The sequence below is a fragment of the Populus trichocarpa genome, chromosome 14, assembly GCF_000002775.5.
Source record: "Populus trichocarpa isolate Nisqually-1 chromosome 14, P.trichocarpa_v4.1, whole genome shotgun sequence".
NCBI classification, from domain to species: Eukaryota; Viridiplantae; Streptophyta; class Magnoliopsida; order Malpighiales; family Salicaceae; genus Populus; species Populus trichocarpa.
The window spans coordinates 79,714-101,874 of NC_037298.2; the positions used below are offsets into that span (position 1 = coordinate 79,714).

General features: G+C 39.3%; 2 protein-coding genes across 2 annotated transcripts; both read right to left on the reverse strand.

The window, feature by feature from the left end:
- Positions 1–1,179: 1,179 nt before the first annotated feature.
- LOC18104729 (enhancer of polycomb-like protein 1) lies at positions 1,180–6,713 on the reverse strand. The gene is made up of 11 exons (XM_006374667.3): positions 5,962–6,713; positions 5,771–5,876; positions 5,558–5,681; positions 5,173–5,250; positions 4,954–4,992; positions 4,334–4,414; positions 4,158–4,205; positions 2,383–2,433; positions 2,205–2,273; positions 1,809–2,048; positions 1,180–1,581 (listed from the first exon to the last, which is right to left on the reverse strand). Exons 1-11 carry the CDS (start codon positions 6,299–6,301, stop codon positions 1,330–1,332), a joined length of 1,428 nt encoding a protein of 475 aa, XP_006374729.1. The 5' UTR covers positions 6,302–6,713; the 3' UTR covers positions 1,180–1,329.
- A 493-nt stretch (positions 6,714–7,206) lies between these two features.
- On the reverse strand, positions 7,207–21,930 carry LOC7497295 (uncharacterized). Its single transcript, XM_002320623.4, is given in 9 exon segments — positions 7,207–7,859; positions 7,979–9,455; positions 17,728–17,797; positions 17,899–17,971; positions 18,618–18,657; positions 18,780–18,856; positions 19,054–19,261; positions 19,584–20,700; positions 21,677–21,930. Coding segments are annotated over 8 exon segments (2,805 nt in total). The 5' UTR covers positions 20,055–20,700; positions 21,677–21,930; the 3' UTR covers positions 7,207–7,470.
- Positions 21,931–22,161: the final 231 nt, after the last annotated feature.

The window sequence follows — 22,161 nt, forward strand, 5'->3', positions numbered from 1 at the left end:
TTGCCCTTTTCTCTTCCCATTTTCTATTGATTGTTTTGTAATAATTATTTTTTTGTATGATAAATCATTGTAAATATGCACCAAGAATATAAGGATTTTTTTTCTCAATATTATGACTGGTTCCATTGTCACAAAGCCCAAGTGGGTTGATTGACACCATATAATTATTTATGAGTTAAGTTTTCAAGGTGCAAGAGTCGAGTTAATGAGAATGTGGTCCTAGTCTTCTCTGTCAAACCAACCTTGGACATCATCATCTCTGTGGAAGCTGTTTTTTATGGACATAATGCTAAAAATAGCTGTTGTTCAGGGTAAATTCTCTTCTAAATCAGCTTATGATCTTGATCAACGTAATTGGAGCAAGCCTTGGATGGGATGACACTCAACAAAACAAGGGTTGTTTATAGCTTGTTGCCCAAAAACTTTAAATGAAAACTGGTTTGTAGCACTATCATTGTTATGTTGTCGAGTCTCCTTGCGTTGCTTATTGATTGTCCAAATATCAAGGAAAATGTTCTTCGTTTTCTTCGAGATTGTTGGCAGGTGAGTTCGGCTTTCATCTTGAAAAAGTTTCATGCTGGGTTCTTTGGAGTGTGAGTTGATTGATAACTTGACTCAATGCTGGGAGGCAGAAGATGACAAGAATCATTGATGGTCACCTACTGTTCATATCTATGGCAGGTACGTCTAATCGTGCTATTACTGTTAGAGAATGGTTTAAAAGCTTGTGAGATGGTGTTTGTAAACACAATCCTGGACTTGTTAGTGTTATTTTTTTAGATGAGTGCAGCACGTGGTTGCATCGTTTTAAAACTAATTTGGGGTATTTACATCCATCAAGATGGGTCTGTAGGCTGGCGTCCCGGGTCTGTAGGCTGGTGTGGCAACATAAGCATGGACAATCTGAGATTGAGATGGATTTGGTGGTTTTGATTAATGTTGCAAGAGGTTCTTCAACTTCTTTGATGGAGGCTAAATCATGTGGTTGATTGAATCTTCACAATTTTCACCACAATGAAGCACTTTCTAAAAAGCACGCCCGCAAGCGAGCGAGCGCGCGCGCACATGCATGTAGGGAGGGAATGATGGGAGAAAACGAGAGACGTGATCTTTTTTCTAACAAATGCAGAAAAATAACGATGATACATCATAAGTGTGGCTTCCAGCCAGAGCCTAAAATACTGGCAAATAGGCTCATTGCTATATTCACCATTCCTGCAGATTCCCTCCGTTCCACTGTATCATTACAATTAATACATCAAATGGATCTCTCTTCCCAGTGGGTTCACCAGTCACAGCTGGATGTGGGATTTAAAGCAAGTAAACATTTCAATTGTATGTTGAGGGCCTCGGTCTTGGCGGTATATAAAAAGAGTTACCAAGATCAATTGGAGTTTGTAACAATGGGTTCCATCTATCAAATACAATTCGCCCACCCCGGCCAATTCTTCCATGAAATCTATATGGTGGCATTGATGTATCGTTCTTCATTGACGAATCTGCTGGTGGTACAATGCATGCAGCTGCCAACTTTTCTGGAACCAGAGGCTTTGTGAACAAAAGCACTGGCTCAAGAGGGTCCTGTGTTTATCCATAAAATAAAAGAATTTAACAGCATATTTCATATTCAAGAAAGGACAGATGGAAGCGCAATTTATCATCATCATATCACCAACTTATTGATTAGTACAAAAAACTAATCAACTAGTGTAGCAGTGACTATTTCTAGTGATTACTGCTTTTGAGAGTTAGTCAAACAGAGAGTGAGAGAGAGAACAGGTGATTCACTAAAGAATCCATCCCTTTACCATTTTATTGAGCCATCCAAGTGGTGTATGCCGCCGTCTAAACTCTTGCTTCACGGTTACAGCTGGAGCTGCCAGCGGATTGGAGTCCGTCACAGGTGGATTTTGAAGTGCAGGTCTGCTACGCGGACGGCTGTTTGCATGGTCATCTGAATCAACAAATTCATCTTCACTTGAAGCGAACTTGGAAGAGAGAGGGAATCCAGGAACAGCCAAGCTGTCTTCAAGGAGCTCAGTTTCATGCTGCACCAATGAAGTAAAGGATTACAAACAAAACACAGAAATTGCATGGCACAACATACATCCAAATAAACAAATTGATATGTTGAATAATAGATGATCCAATAAAAAGAAGGGAAAAAAGGAAACAAAGAACCAACCATAAGGTACATGACATACCTTGTACTTCATTTGGATCCTTTGGAGGCTCACCTCACTCTCCATCGCCTCTCTCTTTTTCTCCTCTCTCTGCATGCATACATGTATAGGCAGACAATGAGAGCTTCCCTTAATATGAAAAATCAATGACTTGCATTTTTCCATATATTCATTGAGTTTTCATCAGAAAAAAGCCCACCTTAATCAGAGCCTCAAGTATGGTCTTGGCTTGTTCAAGGTTGCGTCTGACCTGAATATACAAGATAAAATAAAATAAACATGTTGTAGAACAGATATGGGAAATGATACGACTTATCAAAGAGATTACAACAGAGAGCTGTTCAAATTTTGCTCACAAACCAGATAACTTTCCAAACAAAAAACCTATGTCAGTTCACTTCATCCATTTTTCACAAGTTATGTCGTTTAGAATAAGAAACTTGCAGGCATACCAACCCATTAGACTTCAGAAAAGAATTATTCTGAGTGATTCTCCTTGCATTCAAGGTCAGTGGGCATTTGAAGGCATGGTTAGTGAAGAGAAAAGATGTATCAAGTAAGTTGAAAAGAGAGAAGGAAAAACCATATGCTATGAACTGTTCTTCTAAAATCAGGCGAAAGTGGAATACTGCTCCTATCTATAATGTTTCGCTTACAATAAGAGCCTCATCTGACAGATGTTCCTTGAATCCGCTCTCTCACTAATTGAAGTGATGAAAAATAACCCTGTTCTCTCTCAACAACTTATATTTAATGCCTTGCCTACCCTTCCCATGCTATCCCCAATTCCTCATGTTAGTGAATTACACAGATTCTAACTCCATCCACCATGCAGAAATCAAAAAAGATCATTTGCTTTCCCAGGGGAATATTGACTGATGCATGACCCCGACCTCATACCAACCTTCTTCCATGCTGAAGTGACTTACAGTCACTTATTCAAAAGAGAAGTTCAGTTTCCATTAACACAACAAGGATGCTATGAATGTGTAAGGTTATCAGTACACACACAACAGAAAGATGAAGGACAGGGTGGATAATCTGCCCACTAGCATGTTTATAGTAGGCAAACTTTTAGCAATTCTAAATTTTAGGGATTGTAATTGAGGTGTTAAACACAATTTGAGTTCAAGTTAATTGGGATTTGATTTAAAAAAGGGCCAGCTAGAAAGAGCTGTTAGTTTGGAAATTTGAGCAACAACATTAACTACAATATAGTTATATTTTGGAGGGCTTAATTCATTCAGTTGGTGAAAATTCTGAAGATGATTTAGGATGTTGGTACAACGAGAAGAAAGGGGTACATAACTACAATTCTAATGAATCAATAAGGTAAATGTCGCTAGTTGTGAGCAGTATGCTAAGACATCGTAGCAGTAAAATTTTGAAGCAGGAAAGGAGAAGAGAACTGACTTTTCTTTATGCACCAAGCCTCAACAAAACATCTCAATCAAATACACACAAGGCCTTTCAAAGGCTTAGCAATCCTAACAGGACTCAATTTCAAAGCAAGAAAAATAAATTCCTGCTATTCAGACCAAAAAAAAAACAACTATACAAACTTATAGATCTAGATTAACCAAAGATGAAATTTTCTAACCAGCTAAATACTTAAACAGTCAATTAAACTACCATGGATGCTTATTTTTAGACTAAAGTGAAATCTTAAGTGGCATGACATTACCACATGTTATTTTAAAGAGATCTTGTGACTAATCAAAATTCTTCCCTAAATTTGGTATAGACCAAAAAAAATGCGGGCACACGTACAGCATGAGAGCACATGCTTCTAGCTTAGCCAATAACAGACCCACTACAAGATTCATGTTTATCTCATGGTTCTTTGCAAATATTGGAAGCAAGAATTAGTAGAGTATAAAACACTGGACTGGTGATATCTTCCAAGGAAATAAAAGTGTCAATCTTGAATGGGAATTTTGTATCGACAATAAGTAAAGAAATAATAGAGCTCACCTGGCGAAGCTTGTCAAATGATTGCACATTATTTTCCCTCCTTTGCATCTGCAGAAAAGAGAAGGAAGAGTTTAGGAACCTAGAAACAATTGCCTTATTCTTTAAAGATAATGCAAGGGATATCTTTTTGTAGGAAATTCACTTAAATATAAAAAAACAAAAGCAAAAGTATATACCCTTCTGGTGTGCAGCCTGTGGGCCTTCTCCCTTGGTCTAAACACATTGTAAGGATTGGTATCATTAACTGGCGGAGGAGGCTGTACCAATAAAAAAAAACAGAGATAGAGAGAGGAAAAAAAGCCAAGACTGGACAATCAACACGCAAAAATGAGTCAAACATAAACATTGATCTTAATAAAAACTGATTATTAGCATTAGTTACCACTTGTCGTCTAAACCAGTTTCACTAACAAAATAAAAAAAGAGAATCTTAGCAAGTTAATTGAAGTCAACAATAAAAAGAAATCTATGCGGACAGGATGGTGGGTTTGGTGCCATAATCTTCCAAGTCATCCTCAGAAAAATCTTCTTGAAATTAAAAGTTTCAGCTCTGTTAAGTGCATCTTCAACATTTTTGCAGCCATGATGACCAGACAGGTAATGTTAGTTTATAAAGACTGGCCAGTGTGCTTTGAATGAATTTTACTAAACCTTTCTCCAAAATTTACAATTCCGTAATAATTTTACAACGCTCAATCACATCCACTAATATCTATTAGTTCAAAGTGTCTTGATAAAGTTTCCAGAAGTATTGTTTATCATCAAAAAATTTAAATATTGATTTCATGCAACTAACCTGCAAACGCCGTAGAATTGGTTTCTTCCATCTTTCACGCTGCCAATAGAGAAAGGAAAAAAAGAAGATAAATATTCAATGGTATGAACAGCTATATCACAACTGTCAGCTCTTTCACTGAGCATAACTTGATGTTAAATCTCTACTGGAAATATCATAAGAATTCAAAGCAGAATGCTGCAACTGAAGTTATTTATCATAACTCCAAGCAACCATTACCTTATCTTTCCAATAATTATAGACAGACTGGAAAACTGCATAACGGGTGGACTGAGTTTGAGGTTGAGCTTGCAAGGCCTGAAAATAAAAGGAATGAAAACCAAAAGGAGGTTCAAAAGCAATGAGCTGTATATATATTGATTAGACAAAAAGAAACTCCATATGAAAGCATCATAACTAAGAGACAAGAAGTATCAATATTGTAAACATGAACTTTTAACTCCATTTCATGGCCCAATAAGGTTTACAATCAATTTATTTAGTAGGAAAGTCCGTGTTAAAGGAAGCAATGAAATTGCAAGACAAATGATCAAGCTACTGGCTTTTGCACATGACTAAAAGCATGGCAACACAGAGGAATTGAAGAATGGACACAAAATTTAACCTCAAGAGCTGCATCAAATTGTAGAAGTACAGGGATTGGTGAAGCAAGAGTAGGCGTTATAACCCCTGCTCTTTCCCGAGCTTTATGATCCAACACCTCCAACTTGAAAAGCAGAAGTTCAAACCTATATTATAACATATTTATTTAGATGAAAAAATCACAGTTAGCAGCAATAATAACCTCCTCATTACTAAAAAAGGAAAATTAATTTACTTTTCAGGCGAAAGATTCTTCCTATCCTTTTTGTAGAAATCATGAAGCCAATCCTCATCCTCATTATCCAAATCATACTCAACAAACTCACCAAGCTCAGCTCGAGCTGCAAAAAAGAAAAGAAAGAAATTATAAAATAAATTTGATTTGTTCAAAGAAAGAAAGAAAGCAAAAGGCAATGAGAAACTCACCTCCCCTAGCACGAAGATAGGAAGTGGGGGGAGCAAAAGTGCGACCATAATCCCTTTCATAGGTATCAACAACGACAAACTGGGGAGTAGGTATTTCGGCAGCAACTTTCTTTGAAGGAATAATGTGGTGGTGTTGGTGGACATCATTTTGGTCAATATCAGGAGCAGGAGCAGGAGCAAGTGAAGAAGAGATGCGGAGGAGAAGCTGCTGCTGCTGCTGAGAGTTGCGTGTTGAATTCGGAGTGTTGTTGTCATCTTCTTCAAATTCTTTAACAGATTTTACGATAGGCAGCTTCTTGTGAATGTCCAGCGGACGCGGTCGAAACGAAAGCCTGCTCATTTCTTCCTTTTTTAAAAAAATGATTTGGGGATTTTGTTTTGTTTTCTTCTTCTTCTTCTTAGTATAATTCTAGGGTTTGCTCTGGCCTCTGACGGGAGGAGAAAAGAAGCCGCCTTTGAATAGAAGGAGAAGAGTAAGGTAAGGTAAGGTAAGGTAATGTAATGGATTGGACTGGTAATGAATAATTTAGGGTTTCAGAAAGAAAGGAAGAAGATGGTGAGATGCGACTGATGGACGTCACTGGCTATCGCAAGGGAGGCGTTTAGGGTTCCAACTTCGAATTGGGACCACTTTTTGCCTTTGTTTTTCTCATTCGTCTGGATGTCACGGGTGAGGGCTCCAATTACAAATGCTCTTTGTTTGGGGATCAAGTTGATTTATGGTTGGGTGACAAATATGTTATTTTCCATCCCTTGGATTTTTTTAAATTTCATGTATAGGAATGGTTGTTTCTATTTATTTATTTAAAAAACAAATTACTTGTTATCTTATTCTAGGTAAGTCTTCGCTCTCCTAGAACATCATAAATCAATTAAAGATTAGATTATCTGAGAGTATTAAATTAACAGGTCACCATCTACATCTACAAAATTAAATTAATGTTAACACAATACCAATAATGCCATTTAATAATGTTTGATGGGCTATTCAAAATAATATTTTTATTTATTTTTTATGTTAATATATCAAAATTAAAAAAATATTAAATCTTTTTTTTCAAAAATTTAGAAAAATGCATGGTTAATTAGCACTCCCAAATAATTAAGTGGGTACATTTCAATTTATTTTTTATTTTTTTTTGGAAATAAAACAAAATAATATTTTTTTTATTTTTTCAAAATTAAAAAAAAAAATCTCAAACAAACACACTCTAAAGTTTAGCTACCAGGAGTTTTGAGACATGGTTAAATCAATATTTTCTCTTTATGTTATGGGGTTCTGATCATCAAAGCATTTTCTCTTAAATTGTATTCCATGCCATCAAAGATTAAATAGTGGGGAAAGGTGGAGGAGGAGAATAAAATATAAAACCACCTACATAACATTTTGATATAGAGACTTCAGAAACAAAAGGCTGATTGCAGCGAGGATGTCATGGTTCTATCCCATGCAAGAGCAGAAAACACAAAAGACCTGCAACATTTTTGTGTTCATGCATCATCAACGGTCTACTCCTTTGCTTGAATTCCACAACGTACTTCAACATTTTTAGTGGCTCCACTGCAGTCTGAGTCCATCCATCCAAGGCCACCATTTTCTGGTGCAGTCTCCTCTGGTGCTTCTTCCACGACCCAATCATCCATGGCATCAATCTCTTCACCCACAACATTGTTTCCAACACCATATCGTTTGTTTTGCAGCTGCAAGTTATAATGAACAAATGCCAAGTCATTCAATCTTTGTTGCTCGATTCGGTTCCTTCCATCCATGAGAAGCTTCTCGGCCATACCCTTCTTCAGGTTATACCTAGATGCACCATCACAAGTCTGGCTCAGAATTCTGATGGCAAATCTTTGCAGCTCAGGACATTGTTTCCCATAGGTACACCACCATTGGGCTGCGTTTGAATTTATAGGGACATCAAAGTTAATAAATTTCGTTCATGACCAACTCAATGATGCAATCAAGATTAAAGGGAAGGGGGGTAGATAAAATCAAAGAAGGAATAGCCTTTACCTGGAGAAATATTGGTTCTTTCGGCAATTGCTCTCCCCTCTTCAAAATCACCTCTAGCATGTCTATACTCGTCAAGTTGAAATGTTATTATAAGTTGAGTGCGCTGGTGTGCTACCATACGAACAACACAGCATAACAGGCCAAATGTAACCTCTGGATCACTATAGAAATCAGTTGAATAAAACAGACATGGGTTTAAATAATAACCCGCTGCATGTAGAGGGCTATGGAGATGTGCATCCCATATGTCATCAATTGCTGTCCAAAAAGGAATATAATCTGATTTCTTGTTTTTGAATTCCCTTTTAATCGTCTCTTTTACTTGATCCATGGTTTCATATATGTATCCCACCTGTGGTTTATCAGCCTCATTAACCAAGCAAAGAACAAGCAGCAGCGGAGAAGATGCTTTTGAGGCCATCTCTACTCCATTCCAGAAAGATTGATCCCCAACCAGACGAGCCACTCGCTTTCCCTCAGCAGTGGAAGACCATACTGAGTTCTTCCACTCAGATGATTCAAACATCCCCTTCAAGTTGTTCTTTTCTGATACAATATTCTCCAAGGTGAAGAAAGGCATAGCAAACTTCATCTTGGAGGGCTTTATCAAGTTGCAGTCATCTATATGATTTCTCGTTTGCTTCAAAACTTCTGCATGTCTTTAGAAGAACTTCGCAATGATATTTGTTTTTTCTAGTACGCTTCTGATGGAATCCATTGCCCTGAATTTTTCCAGCATAAGCTCAATGCAATGAGATGCACTCACACACCAGAACACACGCCAGCTCCTTTGCATAAACTGTTCGCCTACAAGCCCTGCCCATCCTAAAGTAGAAAATGCTACATTTTGAACAACATTGTCAATCCCAACCTCCTCAATAACTCCTTCCAGCAACAATTGTAAGGCATTCACATCATCAATGATAGCTGAAACATCAGCTGAGCGAAGATAAGTTGGACCCACAGGGCATTCCACAACAAAACTAACCAGGTTGCGACCCTTCTCATCAACCCATCCATCCAGCAAAACACTAAACCCAGTGCTTGCCCATGAGCGACTAATCTCCTTCACATATGTTTTTGTCTCTTCTACTTCATCATGGAGGATCCACCCTTTTCAATCTTGTAAAGCTGGGACCTTATATGGCAATTGACCATCACCAAGAGTGGCATTTATCATTCTCTGGAAGCTAGGCACAGTGGCAGTGGTTAAATCAAAACCTGTTTCGCAAAAGAATCTGCCAATGCATCTTTGAGCTTGCCTTGACATCTCTTTTGCTTCACTACTCATGAATGTTTTGGAACCTATTCTTCCATTAATTACTGAAACACGTGCAGTCATATCATCTTCCACCACAGAATACATCTCTGCTTGCATTCCACTCCCACAACCTGCAGTTTGATTGGCATCATTCTTCATATGCTTAGCACCATTCGAGCAAAATCTTTCTACTCTCTTGCTGCATCCAATTTTTCTCTTCAGGGGGAGACACAAGTAAAAGAAATGAATTGGTTGACATTTGATTGGTTCAAAAACACTGATACGACACCGAATACGACTCGACTTATTATCAATCAGGAATCTAAGCTAGAGTTGACATCTCCAAAAGCTCAGCCTATTATCAATCAGGAATCTAATCCAGAGTTGACATCTCCGGAAGCTGAAGTAACAGTGTCGACATCTTCAGAAGCAGTAATAATACCCCCCACTCCCATTCCCACTCCCACTCTTTAGTATCCAATGACCCATACCCCCCCACTCCCACTCCCACTCTTTAGTATCCAATGACTCATCTCCTGAGAATGTCATTGAGGTAAGCTCTCCTATCCCACCTCACATTCCTGATGATATGAATACCCTTGTTGGCTATGAATTACCTTTAAGGCAAAATCGAGAAAAACCACCAAACAAATATTCTCCAAAACTAGAGGATCAAAGGTCAAGATATCCAATTGCCAATTATGTTTTGACAAAGAAACTGTCCAAACCTCTTAAGAACTTTGTGAATGAACTCTCCTCACATCATATTCCCACGAGTGTTGACGAAGCTTTGGATGACTCTAGGTGGATCCAAGCTTTACTAAAAAATAAAACATGGACTCTTGTTTCCCTACTAGAAGGTCAAAAAACAGTGGGGTGTAAGTTGGTATTCTCCATCAAGTACAAAGCCGATGGGTCAGTTGAAAGGTACAAAGCAAAGCTAGTGGAAAAGGGTTATACACAAACCTATGGCATAGACTATCAAGAAACATTCTCACTTGTGGCCAAGTTGAGTACTGTTAGAGTTCTACTATCTCTCGCAGTAAATCTTGATTGGTCATTACACCAGTTTGATGTTAAAAACACGTTTTTACATAGAGATCTTGAAGAAGAAATCTACATGGATGTCCCTCTAGGATATATGGCAAACTCTGAAGCTAAGATCGTGTGCAAACTACAAAGAAATTTATACGGCCTAAAGCAATCTCCTAGAACATGGTTTGGGCGCCTGAACTCGGCAATGAGGAAATATGGCTTCCAACAAAGCAATTCGGATCATACTCTATTCTTAAAACATCACTGGGGTAAGGTAACAGCTTTGATAGTTTATGTAGATGATATGATCATTACAAGAGATGACTAAAAGGAAATAGCAAGACTTCAAGAGCAACTGGCCACAGAATTTGAGATGAAAAATCTAGGAGGACTCAAATATTTTCTGGGAATTGAAATTGCTAGGTCAAAACACGACATATTCCTTTCCCAACGAAAATGTATCCTAGATTTATTATCAGAAGTAGGATTACTAGATTATAAGCCTGCAGATACACCAATAATTCAAAATCACAAACTAGGAGAATACCCAGACCAAGTGCCAACAGACAAAGGAAGGTATCAAAGAATAGTAGAAAAATTGATTCATCTCTCTCATAAATAGCTAGACATCGCTTATGCAGTGAGTGTGGTAAGCCAATTCATGCACTGTCCGAGTGAAGATCATATGAATGCAGTGATTCGGATTCTCAGATGCCTAAAGTTCTCTCCTGGAAAAGGACTTATGTTTACAAGAAACAATCACTTACGAGTGGAAGGTTACACAGATGCTGACTTGGCAAGAAATATCTCTGATAGAAAATCGACTTCAGGCTATTTCATGTTGGTTGGAGGAAACCTAGTTACCTAGAGAAGTAAGAAGCAAAAGGTGGTAGCATTATCAAGTCCTAAAACTGAGTTTCGTGGGATGGCTAAAGGCCTTTGTGAACTTCTCTGGCTTCGAAGACTATTAACTAAAATTGGTCTTGCTCCTAAGGGAGAAATGAACCTATTTTGTGATAAAAAAGCTGCAATTAATATTTCTCACAATCTAGTCCAGCATGATCAGACCAAACATGTGGAAGTAGACCGACACTTCATCGAACAAAATCTTGAGGCCAAGATAATTTGATTTTTGTTTGTTAAATCCGAAGACCAGTTGGCAGACATACTTACAAAAGTTGTATGTAGTAGAAGCTTTTACAACTCACTTGGCATCCGAGATATATATGCACCAATTTAAGGGAGAGTGTTGGCATGAGTTATCCCATGCGAGATTATAGGAGGAAAATTGACAATATATTCATTAGCTAATTAAGCTCATAAATGTATAGCTATAATTGAAAATTTACGTTATTTACGTTATGGTTACAATCTGTTATATATATCCTCTTATTCATGTAAATAAAGCATTAAAGAAAAGAAAGATTTTTCTCCATTCTGTCACATAATAGTACTCGCAGTGCCCACGACTCCTTTTCGAAAGAAACGCTAAAAAAAAGAGAACTTATTTTAAAAAATATCTGTATATATTAATAAGTCATTATTGCAAAAATCTCAGTCATTTCTACAGAAGTTTCAGTCTCACCACCTCAGCTGCTGTAGTAGATGAATGGCTCCGCAAGACCCATCCATTATGCCAGCGTCGGAACCTTCAAGGCCGCCTGATAGTTGGTGTCGTTGTCCAGTGGGGACCATTCAACAATCATGAGCATGTACATGCAAATACTCTCAGCTGTTCGTGGGCAGCCGCTGCTTAATCTTCCAACTCTCTATATCCAACACCGTTCCACAGCGTCTTCATAATTTTCTCACGGACTAGAACATTACTTTTGTTAGGATTTGCGATGGCAAAGATAGAAAGAAGTTGAGAAATTCAAGGCATCAGTTGGCGATTATAAGGCTACTTGATTTGAGGAGGTTCTTGAGATCTGAAGATGGAGAGCATATTTATTTCGGCTGCAAAGCATGAGATTGTGAAACAGTTCTCGGGTCATTGAGATTTAACTTGGGAGATGGATATTACTGCAAGTGATTGGGGTAGGAAAGATCTCATTTTTTATCAAATTAGGCAGGCTTCTATCAGTGCTTATGTTTCGTTCAAAATTGGCAAGGACTTGCGTGCTTGCCAATGTGTGAGCATTTGACAATCTACACATGCCAATTAATAGGAGGAGAAAAAAATAATGTAGCAACTAGGGAAGTAGTTTGCACAAGAGTTATCATGTCAGCAACCAAGGATATGTAACAGCCTCAGGCAATTGGAAAGGCTGGTTCTTCTTTTCATTCAAACAGCCAAATGTCATGAGAATTACAAATCAAGCAAATCTTGATTAAATTATATACTATTTTACAAGGGATTGAAGGTCCACAAGACTTGTATTATCTTGGAGAATTGCAAACAATTGAGACTACATGTACAGGTAGCAAGACCAATGTTATTGTGCCGGAGGATCTTCAACTTCAGCCTCTTCTGATTCTGATTCTAACTTTTCTTCAAGACGGATCCTCTTCTCGGATGCTTGTTTTTCGAAATTTTCACTGTCAGTTGCTTTATGCTTCGATGAAGGTAGGGCTGATGACGAGTCGGTTTTAGACTCAGCACCAGCAGAAGGGGAAGGAGGTGGCAGCTCGGAATCTTTAGGTGGATCGGTTACTGATGACAAGCTTTTGGGAGAAAGTAAGGCACTGCCAGCTTTCTGTTGTTCCTCTATTATCTTCTGTAAGTACCTTGCATGTTCCTCTATCCGTAACTGAAGGGTTCTTTGCACCTAAGATATAGAACGAACAAACTGTAGGGAATTCCGACCGGTGATGTACTGATGTTTGCCTATAGGAGGTAAAGCACACTGACACAATATTTAACGTGGTTCGGCAAACCGCCTACATCCACGGGAGAAGCCATTTGATTATATAGGGAGAGAACAAGATTTACAACAATAGAGGAGGAGGAATCATCCTCTCTTTAGCAACTCTCAACCTCACTCTATTTCTCTCTTCTCAGTGCTGCAATGGCAGCTACTGCTGGCTGCCTTGGCAGCCCACTCTCTCCTACATTTCTCACATCTTTGGCTCTTCTTTCCCTCTCTCAACTCTCTCATTTTGCTCTCTAATGTATGCCTCTATTTATAGGCATCCATGGCAGCTCCTCCAGCTCTTTTGTCAACAATGGTGGCTGCCAATTCCAGCTCTTCTTCAACAAAGGTGGCTGTCAACTCCAGCTCTTCTTCAACAATGGTGGCTGCACCTAGCAGCCCTCTTTGACAATGAAAATGGCAGTCATCCTCTTCTAGAAGATAGGCTGTAAATGCTCTATGATTGCTGCACATAATGGCAACAATCCTAACAATCACCCCCTTTGCCATTCATGTGGGCAATTGTCCTCTTGCTTCTTCAGCACATGCTTGCATTCTGCAGCTCTTCCAAGCTTACCATTCCGAGAGCGTCTTTGGCCAAGTTTCCAGGTACTTGCCAAACCTTTCAATCACCAGAGTCATCCAAGCACCCCTTTGCTCACTCCAAAGGATCACTTCAACCAGATGGTTTGTCATATCTCATCTGAAGAGTGTTTAACGCTTGTCTCTGGAACAACATCCCCCTTCAAGCATATCAACCATGCTTGGCCCGGAATGATTTATCAAGCCTTACACCAAGGCTTACAACACCCCCTCAAAAGGATATTTCCAAGTGCGACAGTCATTGAGTATTTTAATGTGATCACGAGCTCACCACTCTTCCAAGAGTCTACTCATCCCGGAGTTGCGTCTGCCCTCTGTTCCTCCCTAGGAACCACGCCTTACTTCTCCGTGAGTCTCCCGCTCTTAGTCTCAAGAGTCCAGGTGGCTCTCCACCTTTAACCATGGGGACAGCCCATTAAAGGTTGATCCATCTCTATCTTCATACTCTGAGTATTACAATGTCATTACTGAGCTCACCACCTTGACAAGAGTCAACTTGTTCCCGGAACCTGCGCATGCCCTCTGCTCCTTCATAGCAGTCGCGTCTTAATGCTCCACAAGCCATCCACTTATTGTCCAAGGCAAATGTCTTCTAGCTCATTGATCTTTAGCATGGGGGCAATATCCATGAAACTCAATCCTGCATTTGTCTCCATACTCATCATAGCCTCTTCATTGGCTATACACTTGTCCACTTATATCCAGCCATCACATTGGCTCTGGGGCGTTCTGAAATTGGGCTCCTATCATGGCCCTCACACCTTCTCCTGAGGTGTCTCTGTCTGTCGTCATGAGACGGTCTGAACTTGGACTCATATCATGGTCCTCACACCTTCCATCCGAGGTGTCTCCGTCTGTCGTCATGAGACGGTCTGATCTTGGACTTATATCATGGTCCTCACACCTTCCATCTGAGGTGTCTCCGCCTGTCGTCATGAGACGATGTGAACTTAGACTCATATCATGGTCCTCACACCTTCCATCCGAGGTGTCTCCGTCTGTCATCATGAGACGGTCTGAACTTGGACTCATATCAAGGTCCTCACACCTTCTCCTGAGGTGTCTCCGTCTGTCATGAAGCGGTCACCTCCTCCTTCATTGGGGATGTCTCTAGTGGCTCCAAGATTCTCTACCACCATGTGGACTTGGGAGAGATCACTGTCACTGATCACATAGAAAGAGAGAGTTGCGGTGCACTCTTCGCAATCCTCCATCTCATTTTCTATGTTTGGAGCTTCTATGTCTTTCTGTTTGATAGCTCCACCCACACCAACTCTCTTTGGTGTCTTCGCCTTTCATCGGCGGTCGCACCCCCTTAATTAGGTGCTTCTGCAACAGCTCATCTTTCCATCCTTGCATGCATTGGAAAGGTCCTCGCTTGTTGCCTTTATCAAGAGCACAAGAGACTTCCTGTTGTACAACTTTTTTACACAGTCTCTGCTCTGAGCTTCATCTGGGAACTCTTCTTCTCCTTGCATCTGTTGTCTCATTACAATACCTCGTTGGATCCTTCGGGTACTCCTGCACAATCTCCGTGTGCTCTCGTGCAATTTCAGTTCTCCAGATTTCTCCCTATTCTTTGCTTTTATGTTTGACAGCAGCTCATCCTGACACAACATTTATCCAAGTCAAAATAGGGTGCCAATCTTTATCCCCTTGCTGTATTTCTCTTCCATTATCAGGGTCTAGGGTGCCAATTTTTATCCCCTTGCTGTATTTCTCTTCCATTATCAGGGTCTTCATTAATTCTCCCTTCGAGAAATTACAGTCACCGAATCTAACTTCTTTGGAGAAATCACCACTCCATCAGATCCTTGAACATACGGAACCCAACTGTTCCTTTGTGCCGTCATCTTGCTAGTCTTCAACAGTTTCATTACAAACTGTTACATATACAAAAATAGTACTGTGTGGATGATCCTTCAACTAAGCAAGTTCCCAGGAAAGATTTGGAGGGGTCACACTGGTCCCGCTTAAAACCCAATCTCCTAGACAGAACTTCTTAGAACGTATCTATCCACCGTACTGCCTTTTCGTATATACAACCATTTGCTAGCTTTGTTGTGACTTTCCTTTACAAGTGATCTGGGGTATCCCGGTTTTATACCTGATTTCTCAACATCTGGCGAGACTACCAGTTCTTAGATTCGTCAAGATTGGTCTTCATCAATTTCCACTCTCCACCTCAAATCGTCCACATGATCGGGTGTCCAGAGTATCCCAATTTTGCCTTCCTTCAAGGCAATTAAAATTTCTCCCCACTTAGCAGTTCAGCACATGTAATTGGGCAAACATGTGCACTTTCTCCTTCTTCATCTCCATCGACCACCATGATGACCTTCAGATGCCTCTTCATCGGGCAATCTCTTTCAATAATTCACCACCACCATTTTCGGTCTCAATCTCAATGATCGGACCGTACCATTGCATCCGGAACGATCAAATTAGCTGGAAACAAGTCTGAAATCATCCAAATCGCATTTCAGACGGCTAAGATTTGATCAAAACAATTCTGGCCTGATTAACGGCCTAGATTCAATCTCAGATCCGGTTGCATATAGGATCAGCTACGCTGAATCCTATCCCTCGGCTCGCGGCTCAGCTCCAACTCGGCTCGGCTCCATTTGGCTCGGCTCAACTCAGCTCGGCTCACGGCTGATGACGTGGCAGGTGGTCCCACTATGCTGACTCGGTGCTGACATGGCATGCTGCTGTACATGCTGATGTCACAATTACATCAGGATGACGTCATCCCTGACATGTCTACTGTACATGCTGACATCATCTTTATCCGGGTCAGTCACATGGGTCGGGTCAACTGGTATTCGGGTCGGGTCAGCCCATCCGGGCGAAGAAGACGCGTGGGGCGCGTCTGCGCGCGTGGGCAAATGCCTTGCCGGAGAGTGATGGAGAGTGCGGCCATGTCCGACGTCCGATTTTGACGCCGTTTTCACCAGTGGCTTCGTCTCTTCCTCCTCTACACGGTGGTATGGTCAAAACACAATTTTGATAACTTTCATTTTTGAGCAAAAATCAAACACCACTTCAAACCATATGCTCTGATACCAATTGTAGGGAATTCCGACCGGTGATGTACTGATGTTTGCCTATAGGAGGTAAAGCACACTGACACAATATTTAACGTGGTTCGGCAAACCGCCTACATCCACGGGAGAAGCCATTTGATTATATAGGGAGAGAACAAGATTTACAACAATAGAGGAGGAGGAATCATCCTCTCTTTAGCAACTCTCAACCTCACTCTATTTCTCTCTTCTCAGTGCTGCAATGGCAGCTACTGCTGGCTGCCTTGGCAGCCCACTCTCTCCTACATTTCTCACATCTTTGGCTCTTCTTTCCCTCTCTCAACTCTCTCATTTTGCTCTCTAATGTATGCCTCTATTTATAGGCATCCATGGCAGCTCCTCCAGCTCTTTTGTCAACAATGGTGGCTGCCAATTCCAGCTCTTCTTCAACAAAGGTGGCTGTCAACTCCAGCTCTTCTTCAACAATGGTGGCTGCACCTAGCAGCCCTCTTTGACAATGAAAATGGCAGCCATCCTCTTCTAGAAGATAGGCTGTAAATGCTCTATGATTGCTGCACATAATGGCAACAATCCTAACACAAACAAGTTATCCTAACGGGAAGACCTCAGAGATCAGCATTCAATGCATGTCTATCGAAGTTATGTGAACAAATTCAGGCACAACGGAGAATATTGATCTGGTCATACAAGAGAAAGCAAAAGCAAACAACAAGCAAGTGTTTTGGGAAGGGAAGGGTGAACAACTACCAGGAGGTATTGGCCTCAACCATTAGAGAAAATTGAGAGGCTTTTTAAGCCCTCGACACAAAACATTCCGCAAAAGCTATCAGATATATTCCCAGGACCCAGAGAAGAAAGTATACTAGTAGGCGCAGATTAATTTTTAAGATTAACGAAGTGAGAAAGCAGATAGAAACCAAATGGTAGTCATAAGTTTGTTGTACAACATACCTCAAGTTGTTCATGTAGCTGCTTCTGGACTTCCATTTGCATGCGAAGAGCCTCGGTGATTTGAATTGTCCTAGACATGAAAAGATGGGGAAAGTTTTATGTGTAAATTGATAGAACAAAATGGCAAGATGTCCACATAGAATTGAAAAGGCAAAATATATCAGTGCTAACCCTTTTTTCTTCCCATCATCATCAATGATAATTGAAACCGCTTTCTTTTCTTCAGAGCAAGAAGCTTTCTTCTCTGTATAGAAAGGGAGTAAAATCTCAACAATTCAGAAAGAAAGTGGAAAAAGAAAAAAAAATCCTTTCATGCATATATAAAAACAAAAACAGATCACTATAGGAATTAGTTTTGAAGTCTAATTCTTGTAGGTTATCTTTAAGTCTCTAAAATAATCTTAAGATTAGCATAAATATGAGTCATGAACAGTTGTAATCTAAGTCCAAGCCATGGGGCTTCCTCTCTAATGTGAGAGTAATATGATATAAGTGAGTCTCAATCATACTTCCCTCATCCTCCTCCCAATTTTACTCTGTGGAAACTTAAAAGTAAATTATAGATAGGGTCGAATTGATTCCCTCTTCAAGTTCTGGATATCCCAGAATAGGATCCCATGATCCTGAACTAATCACGTATCAGCAGAAAAATATGAAGAAACAAAGATCAGGTAACCCAGAAACACTGCCACCCATCTTCAGAATTGAGGTAGAAAATTGTTCTAATGAAAAGAATAAATAAGCATGCCAGATGGAACGAATAAATAGCACGGAAAAAATCATATGAACATTTTTTTAGTTATTCCTGAAAAAGATTTGGTAATGATGATGTCGGTAATGATGATGTTGGCAATGATAAACATGACTTCTTTGCATTATGAATTCATTACCTTCCTTTTTTTCTGGAAAATACTTGGCAAGTCGGTATTTCTGAAAAGAGAAAAAAGTAAGGAGAAGGTAAAAATCTATACAATTAAAGCACGCACAGTTAAGTTCAAAGCTGACTAATTCAGATTGGATGAACAAGTTGAGAGATAATATAGACTGGATACCTGTAGGTGGCTTTTCACATGATAGATGGTCAAACCTTCAACGTTCATAAGCTTTAACACCCCCTTTGGAGTGGCCTCTACATTTCAAAGCAATCCATGAAACATCATACAACAAAGAATATACATATATAACAATATCAAAAGTGCCGCTTGAGGTATTTGCTATGGTTCAGATGATTAAGTGGTTCGAGCCTAATATATATCACAATAGAGTCCTTCAATGAAAAGAACAAAGCCTCGACCTTCGATGGAAAAGGTGACACAGCTTACTTACTTTCAGCCCCATCAAGCTTATTGACAGCATCCAAAAAACGTTCATGAAGCTCAGTTGTCCATCTCATTCTTGGCTTGTGTGCAGTGGATGAACCAAGAGAGGGTTGACTTGAAAGCGCATCAACAGGTGGGGCAATAGAAGGAAAATTCTGATAGCATGCGAATCCTGTGACTGGTTTTGATGAAGTTTCAGGAGTTCCATATATTTCCTAGAAAACAGATCCAAAGAAGGTATAAATTAGTTGAAGATAATGCAGCAGTCCATCAATGGCATGTCTATATAAGGAACAAGAAAAAGGATCCTGTTTTCTTTGTTTTTTATTTTTTTTTTGAACTGCAAAAAAACCTTATCTAAGTCATCCGTTTTTATTTATTTATTTAGCAGAGAAGCAAGTATTGGAAATAAAATAAACCCTTCTAATGTAGATGATCCCTCTGCTTGAAAATACAATTGCAGATTTACAATAAAACTACTTTTAGTACATTCATTCTAACCAGAATCAAAATTGATGATAGATACAATGTGCTTACATCAAGCCTCGGGTTTTCTCCATGGTCTGTGATAGCTATATCAAGTTCATCAGACAAAAACTGCAGCTCCAATTGCTCTGTTAGTTCTAAATTGTCACTCGTACAGTTCATGCCATGAAAGCCACCCTCAGAGGCATCTCCAGACAAATTGAGAAAGTCTATCATAAAACCATCTGAACGCTCTTCATCAAATGGACTGCTCAAATCCTCGCTGACAAGCTGTGGAGATTTTGTTGAATCAGTGGCAGAAACGGACTGGCTATATGTTGGGGGATGTGGTAGAAATGGAAAATTTCCAAGCTGTCGATTAGTTTCAGAGATAGATGAAGATGACAGGTATAAACTGGTACAGAACACAGAAGAGCGTTGAAATGTGCTCTTAGAGAGTTGGACATGATAAGCAAGAGATACAGGGCTGTCTGGTCCAGATTTTGGATGGTACTTTTGATGTTGAACTGTAGACACTTGCATTTTATTTGGAAAACTGAGAGATTCTTCACGTATCAAAGGAGATGGACGTGGAGAAGAAGATTCACCTCTCAATGAAGTTTGACTATCTGATTTGCTACTAAAAGAGCTCTGGATTGGAAATACGGTAGTGCAAAATGGCTGTGTGACTCCTTTACTGGACTCCCCTTTTGTTACTGACACGACAGCATGGTGATAGCCTAACCTTATCTACCATTCCCATAATCATATGCCAAAATCTAGTAAAAAAACCTTTACAGATAGAAATGATGGAACGAGAGATACTGGATTGGAATTTTAATTTCTGTTGAGATTGAGAAATTCTGAGATTTGAGGGCATAACAAAGGAAAGACATATGGTCAAAGTTTAAGGTTTAATCAAGTTCCAAATCCACCAACAGAATCAGTCAGCCGCGACATTTATGTCCGGAACACTTTTCTCTCTTCAATCAGCACCGAACTGTTACATTTCTGTAACAAAAATTAGCTTCAATATGATTCTTAGCTTATTTCAGTAACCAGATCAGCAAATCAGTTATCTGCTAAATTTGACATGCATTTAAGCCATATAATCTACACAGATCTTGATGTGAAGGCATCTCCATCAAGTCTATAACTAAATCATGCAAATGATTCTGTGCTGAGAAACCTGTAAACCAGAGAAGCAGTATATTGATCAACACTCGGAAGAAATTGTAAAGTTCTTTCTTGGTAAATAAAATTGTATACAAGTTACAAGACAATTCAACCACTTGACTGAAAAAACGCCATGAGAATCCATTTTTCTAGCTTAGCAAAGACACATGATGGCCATATCAGTAATTAGCAAGTGCAGCATGCCTAAGTGGCCTCCAGGCAAAGCACAGTTCTATCACAAAATAATGTCTAGAATTACTTGTACATCGATGACCGAAAACAGACTCGCTGTAGGAGTCCACACATACAACTTCTAAGCATCAGAAATTCCTTGCCATTGTCAACCCCTGCCTGAAACCTAAACTAAAACAACCTATATCTCTATCACTAACTGTTTATGCTTAAATCCCATCACAACTGCCACTAAAAAAGCACACAGGAACCAAGCTCTAACACACTCTTTAACTGAAATTCCGACCATATAAAAACTGACACCTTCTTTTTCATCATTGCAATACATATATAGCAAAAGCTTTAAAATTATTTTACAGTTCTTAAACACTTAGCATGAAGGAACAAATCTAATTATTAACCCCAGACATGTCACCATAAAACAGAACCCAAACTTTCTCCCGCCACTAAAAATAAGTAAAGATTTCTTTTTCTTAAACAGGAATTCAAAAAGAAGAAAGAAGAAAAGAAAAGGCATAAACACACAAAATGAGAGAAACCCAGATAGATTTAAAATCCTATAGCAGCAAATGAATTCAAAGTGGACTAATTAATAAGCAAGAAAAAAAGAAAAATATATGGTTAAACTCCCGTTAAAAAACAAATGTCATGAGAGTCAGTCATCCACAAACGAAATTAGATAAAAGAACCTCAAGAGTAGCAGCAGATAAGATTTCATCAGATATCTATGTACATAAGGAAGAGAAGAGAAAAGTTCATCAAGAAAAGAAAAGAAAAAAGACTGTAATTAAACTAACCTGAGAATACGAGATCTTTTTTCTTTCTTTCTTGTTGAAGGAAGAAAAGAAGACAGACAGACAGACATTAACAACAATGTTACTAAGGTGCTTTGAGTCTAACGTTGCATACTGTGATAAAGAAAGAAAGAAAAGAAAGGATCCAGATACTAAAGAAACCAAAAGTAGCAGGGATTTGGCTCCGGGGAATCAGTTTATAAGAAAATGATTGATCGCATTGTGAGGCCTGGAATGTATGTGAAGCACACGCACCAATGTCAGGTGGATCTTGGTTGTCTGTCCTTTCTGAAGACATGTCAAGTGGGGTTTACATCATCTAAAATTGGAAAATTTTGTCTGAAGCTGAGGTCATCCCATCCCATCCCATCCTGGAGTCAATCTTGTCTGTGAAACGAGTAAGCAATGGAATATCTACTGTGATTGTGATTGCCTTCGATGAAATTATTATCCAGTATCTTGTTTTTATCTGATCCAATAATTTTTTT